Source organism: Chaetura pelagica, unplaced genomic scaffold (genome assembly GCF_000747805.2).
Source record: "Chaetura pelagica isolate M959 unplaced genomic scaffold, ChaPel_1.0 scaffold4, whole genome shotgun sequence".
NCBI classification, from domain to species: Eukaryota; Metazoa; Chordata; class Aves; order Apodiformes; family Apodidae; genus Chaetura; species Chaetura pelagica.
Genome location: NW_009952882.1, coordinates 161,843 through 167,887, shown reverse-complemented (window position 1 = coordinate 167,887; position 6,045 = coordinate 161,843). Strand labels below are relative to the sequence as shown.

The 6,045-nt window shown below is 42.9% G+C and overlaps 1 protein-coding gene across 1 annotated transcript in view; it reads left to right on the top strand.

Moving 5' to 3' along the window:
* Positions 1-6,045, top strand: part of RASSF8 (Ras association (RalGDS/AF-6) domain family (N-terminal) member 8) — an 18,092-nt gene extending 12,047 nt beyond the window's left edge. The window contains exons 5-7 of the mRNA XM_009995416.1: positions 1-819; positions 4,116-4,260; positions 5,411-6,045. Coding sequence (XP_009993718.1) covers positions 1-819; positions 4,116-4,260; positions 5,411-5,532 — 1,086 coding nt within the window. The 3' untranslated portion in view covers positions 5,533-6,045. The remainder of the gene's footprint in view (positions 820-4,115; positions 4,261-5,410) is intronic.

Here is a 6,045-nt window from a genome sequence, read left to right as displayed (position 1 = left end):
CCCATCGTGTCGCTGAACAAGTGGGGGCAGTACGCCAGCGACGTGCAGCTCATCCTGCGCCGCACCGGGCCGTCCCTCAGCGAGAGGCCCACGTCGGACAGCGTGGCCCGCATCCCCGAGAGGACTCTGTACCGGCAAAGCCTCCCTCCCCTGGCCAAGCTGAGGCCGCCCGGCGACAAGGCCATGAAGAGGAGGGAGCCCAAAAGGAAGTCCCTCACCTTCACCGGGGGGGCCAAAGGGCTAATGGACATCTTCGGGAAAAGCAAGGAAGCCGAGTTCAAGCAGAAGGTGCTCAACAACTGCAAAACGACAGCGGATGAGCTGAAGAAGCTGATCCACCTCCAGACGGAGAAGCTCCAGTGCATCGAGAAGCAGCTCGAGTCCAACGAGGCCGAGATCCGCTTCTGGGAGCAGAAGTACAGCTCCAGCCTGGAGGAGGAGATCCTCAAGCTAGAGCAGAAGATCAAAAGGAACGAAGTGGAGATCGAAGAGGAGGAGTTCTGGGAAAACGAGCTGCAGATCGAGCAGGAGAACGAGAAGCAGCTGAAGGAGCAGCTGCAGGAGATGAGGCAGAGGATCCTGGAGTGTGAGAGCAAGCTGAAGGACTATGTGTCTCAGATCCACAGCATGGAGAGTGGCCTCGAAGCAGAGAAGCTGCAGCGGGAAGTTCAGGAGTCCCAGGTGAATGAGGAAGAGGTCAAGGAAAAGATCGAGAAGGTGAAGGGTGAAATTGATATTCAGGGCCAGCAGAGCCTGAGGTTGGAAAATGGCATTAAAGCTGTAGAAAGGTCTTTGGGCCAAGCGACCAAACGGTTACAGGTAAGAACATCCTTTTTATCCATAGCAAAGAAAAGTCAAAGACCTAAATGTAACCGTTTTCTCTTACACAGATTTGGAGCCCATGAAAGAAAAAGTGAGAAAGTTGCCACAGTGTATTTGGGTAGTGAAAGGAAGAAAGTGGTGCTTTCGTTTTCAAATTACATTTTAGTTTTGGGGTTTTTTTGTTTGTCTGTTTTGGTTTTGTTTTTTTTTTTTTATTTAAGAACAGACAACTTGCATTCAAAACACCTGAAAAAAAACCCACAAAAAACAACACACAAACAAAACATCCACATTGGTGGATGTATTCCTGGTCATTGAGGAGGCATGGGTGGCCTGCAGGTTGAGTGCTGAGTACCACACTACCTTTTGTTGTACTGATGGGTGCTAAACAGGATCATAGTGTCTTGGCCTAACACCTTTAAAAGTATTCGATTTCAAACCTCTTCAAAAGTATTAGTCTTCAAACCCCTTCATGTAGTTAATTTTTCAGGGAAATTTTCACCATCATAGCTTTTTATGAAGCTAAACTTCTGATTCTTGCCAGGTTTGTTTGGCAGCAAAATAGATTCATTAACAAGAACAGTCCAAAAGCAGCACCTGGATAGATGGATGAAGAGCTTAAAAAACTGTTAGCTTACAGGGCTTTTATTTTAAAGAAAAGCATCTCCCTTCCTTTTCCTATCTGACTGGTGTTCAGGGTTTTATTTTCTGTACACCTCAGGTATTTGTGGCACATGTTAAAAGAAAATCCAGTCTCTGGTTCCTTGCTGAAATTAATTATATCACTTGGAACTCGATAGAGCACAAAAGAATAAACATAAATGGAAAACCAGCTTCTAGCTGAATGAGGTGAAGCAAAGATTGTGGCTTCTGGGATGTTAATGTGCCATGTGAGATAGGACTGAGGCATCACACATCAGTTTGGATTGTGATCCTTGCTGTATTCCGGGGATTCAGTCTGTGTTTCACAATACTGCAGTTACAGTAAGGTAAATTTGCTGTGAATATGTAAAGGGATTTTGCATCCTTACCCCTGAGCTCCTAGAACCATGTCAATATAAGCTGTTTTTACTAAATGAGGAGGGGTAAAAATGTAATCTTTTCATGCAAAGCAAAATGGATGAAAACTGTAAGCAATTTTGGTCATATTTATCTATGCTGAGTTTCCAGACACACTGCACTTAAGGATTTGCCCTAACTGGAATCCTCTGTATGTATATTACTCATCCTCAGCACCACTCAGAGAGGCTATAATTGAGCTTTGTTTTTTTCATGGGCTAGGATTTCACTACTTCAGGCAAGTTCCTGTTAAATTCAGATCTTCCAAGCTTGTTCCAAGCCTGAAGTTGCACTACGCTGGAAGTCCAGGAGAAAATAAACTCAGCTGTATTATACAGTTTTGGAGGGACAAAATGGATTTTTTTAATTGTTTTTTTCCCCCCCACACTGGAGGTAAAAAATTAGTATTTATAGAACTGCTAGTTTGAAAATACAAAAGTTAAGTGTTTTTGTAGACTTTTTGGTAAGCAAGGAAAGAAAACGTTGGTTCACTAGATTTCAAGTGGTTAGAACAGGTAGGTGGTGCTTTTTAGTAACATCTTCCATTCCTTTTCTCTAGCTATCTCCAGAATACTCCTTTCCAGCAGTAAGTGACTACGTTCATTTAAGGATCCAATGCAGCCCTCTGCTCTCCCTGTTTCACAAGGAAGTTTTTAACTGCAAACCCCCCCTCCCCCAAACAAAAAGAAAACCCCAAAATTCTACCCTTCATCAGGTAGAAGTTCTCATCAAAGTTTCACAATTAGGTACTAAGAGCTTAAACCAATAAGATTTGGGTTGATATTTCACTTTTTACCTTAATTCATGTGAATGTTGAGAAGTGTCAGGAGCAAGTTATTGATGATAGTTCTGTTAACCTGTGGGTTTCAGTCTTTTGGTTTTTTTAAAAAAAGACTTAATTGCATTCAGTAGCAACTTTGTTACAATCTCCTAAAATGTAGAGCTGTAGAATTAACATTGTATTAAGTAAAGACAGTTGAGAGCTTCTGCGTGCCAAGTGTCTCCCTTGTAGGGTCCAGCAGGCCTAAAAGAAATTCAATTTTATTGTAGAATTGTCTTAGAATTTGGAGGTGGCCTGGTTTCCATTTCTCAGGCTATTTTCTCTGAAAGCTCATAGCCAATGAATGGAAACACAAGTCAAGCATAGGAAGCCAAGACCAGCCACATGATATACATCAGGTCAAACACTAATCCCTGACAAAGCGATTGATATTATAAAAGGTCCTAATTTAGACATCAGATCATTTCTGTTAATTTTCTTACTAACTCTTGAATTCAGCCTCAACTGTGACCTCACTGCATGTTTAAAATTAATCAGGGCTGTGCTGTTGGGGACTGTTTCTAGAACAGATCCACAATACTCTTCTTCCCCAATCTTTGTGTGAGTTGATGTATAATTCTGCTTACAAAAAATAGGGGAAGGATGGTTGACCTGACTTCCATCTCTTGCCAAAATGAAGATGTAGCTGTATGCACTACCTGGAAATGGCCACAAGTATGTTGCCTGGCATCTGTGTGGCCAAGTGGGTGAAGCCCATCCTGGCTGTGGAAAAGCACAACAGAGAGGGGGAAGAGTGGGGATGGAATAATTGTAGTCTAAGACTGTCATAATCTATCAGAGCTGTAGCTTTTATATATCATGTTAGAATTACAGAGCCTTGAGGAAGACCCTAAATTATCATCTTTTGTGCTTGTCAAGGCAGGGTGAACCAGCCAGGATTTGGTCTCATTGTACAAAACACAGTGCAGTTGCAGATTGAGAGAGTTCTGTCCATAAAAATTTACAGTCTAAAAAGAAAAAGCAAAAAACACCAAGAGAAGGGAATTATTCTCATTTTAGGAACAGAAGAACTAAATGAGGTGTCAAGTCATGCTGGACACTTCTGACAGAGCTAAGATTTGGTGCCAGACTGCCCAGACGATGTATTTTTTAAATTGCTCACTATTACCTTTATTTGCTCACACCTGTTGTGCCAAAATTTTTCTCAGGTGATACGAGAAACATCTGCTAGTCATCTAAGAAGCAATATGAACAGACTAGTAATAGTAACTAATAGCATTGATTTGTTTTCTTAATTATGAGAGTAAAATAGCTTTCAGCTCTTACATTTACCTCTGAACTTAAAAATCAGAGGTTTTCTCATCAAAAGGAGGAGCATTAGTTGCCCAGCTGAGTCTTGAAATGCCACTTCATGCCTGCTGCTGCTCAGCAGGTGTTTTCTCTTTCCTGCCAGGACAGGGAACAAGAACTGGAGCAACTGACAAAGGAGCTGCGACAGGTCAATCTCCAACAGTTCATCCAGCAGACAGGAACAAAGGTCACGGTGCTGCCAGCAGACCCTGTTGAGGTGGAGGCCCCACATGTGGAGCTGGAAAGAGGTGCAGTGCTCAGAATGCTTTTGGTGGGCAGGAGAAGGGGATGGCAATGTGTTTACCTGCTGCATTAATGCTAGCAGTTGTAAAGCAAGTGAATGCTCTCTTAGCAAAGAAGTGAGCAAAATACTAAGAAAGCACAGTGTCAAATATTTGCATTCCAGTGGTTTAGCAAACTATAAATGAAGAGCAGTATGTAGCTAACTTCTCTTCCATGTGCTTGGGCATGTGTTTGTCCCATCAGTAACTCATCAGGCTGGTAGCTTTGAAGTGTGGCTTACATGCTGCAGGCATGTAAGCTGGGATGCAACATGATTGCATGTCTGACGTTATTGTTCATCTGGGTTCTTCCTCTTCTGAGGAGATGTTTTGTCAAAGTAGAAAAAGGAGTGTGTCTGGATCTCAAGAAATCCCAGACAGCAGCCTCATGGGAATAGGAATTAATCCAGCTGGGCTGCCAGCCATCCAGAAGTCCTGCACAGATGGCTGTTATGGCATGTGCAAATTGACTTTGCCCCTAGTGAGATCAGTGCACTCTGCTCATGCCCATATCTAAATTCAGAATTTCCTAGGCAGAAACATGGGAGCACTTTGAATGTATGTCACAGCTGTGGCACAAGCAGAAACTGCTTCACTGTGGCCCAGCCCCTCCTGAGGTGTGCTTTACCCAGGACCCTGCTTGCCAGGGTTCTGTTTCTCTCAGCATTCTCCTTAGCTGGTTCTGTCCCTCTGCTCAGAAAACTTTCTAACCAAGAGGTGCTGGGAGGGTAGAGGTGAGAAGACAACCAGGCCTTAAATGTCAGCACTTCTATGAAGTTCCTCTTTTAAGTGGGCAGGAAGCTGAAGCTTTGAGTTACATATAGGTATAAGCCCTTTCCTGCACATAAGTGAATAAATGTAGTGCATGTATCCCTGGGCATGCTCCTTGTGGGAGGGTAGTTATAGTAGGTAGGTGTATCTGTTTTGAAATGAGTAGGTGTGCACGTCATATCTCATCACTTCCTGCTCAGGCACTTGTATTTTGTGTTGTATGACGTATTAGTTTTTCTGTACTGTGCTTAGGAGTATACCTGCTTAGTAACCAGGAAGGAGAGAGGTGTTCTACAGACATCATCCCTGATGCTGACTCTTCTAACTGCCCTTTTATCTTGTGCAGAACCAACATTTCAGTCTGGGTCTCTGAAGCGCCCTGGCTCATCAAGGCAACTCCCGAGTAACCTTCGGATTCTACAGAACCCCCTGTCATCTGGTTTTAACCCGGAGGGCATTTATGTATGACAGCACATACCTCCTCTGGAGAGGACCTAGCAAGGTACCCTGGACAAGATACACTTTTGGTTTATTCTGCCAATAATGAATGGAAGAAGGTTTGGGTTTGTTTTTTTTTGTTAAGCCACCGTATTCTTTTTTCTTCTTCCTCCAACACACTACTTGGAGCCATACCCTGTGCACTGATGCTAGAGAGACAGAGAAGCTGTCTCGATTCATAATTGGCAAGGATGAACTTGCTGTCTACACAGCTAAGAGTGCGAAAACCTTTCTTTGGTTTTGCCATTTCAGAAGTGTTTGGGAAAGTATTGTTCCATGTATAGGAATATATAAAAGACTGAGGGTGAAGGAAACCATGTATGCAACTTATCTGAAGTTTAATTTATTCCCTTTAATCAATGGGCGTGTGAATGTTGACCTTTTATGTTTTTATTTTTAACTTGTGAATAGTCATGTATGGCTGTATGTCTGTCTGACAAGGTGGCTTTAATTTGCGTGTACAACCACCCACCAGTCGATCAA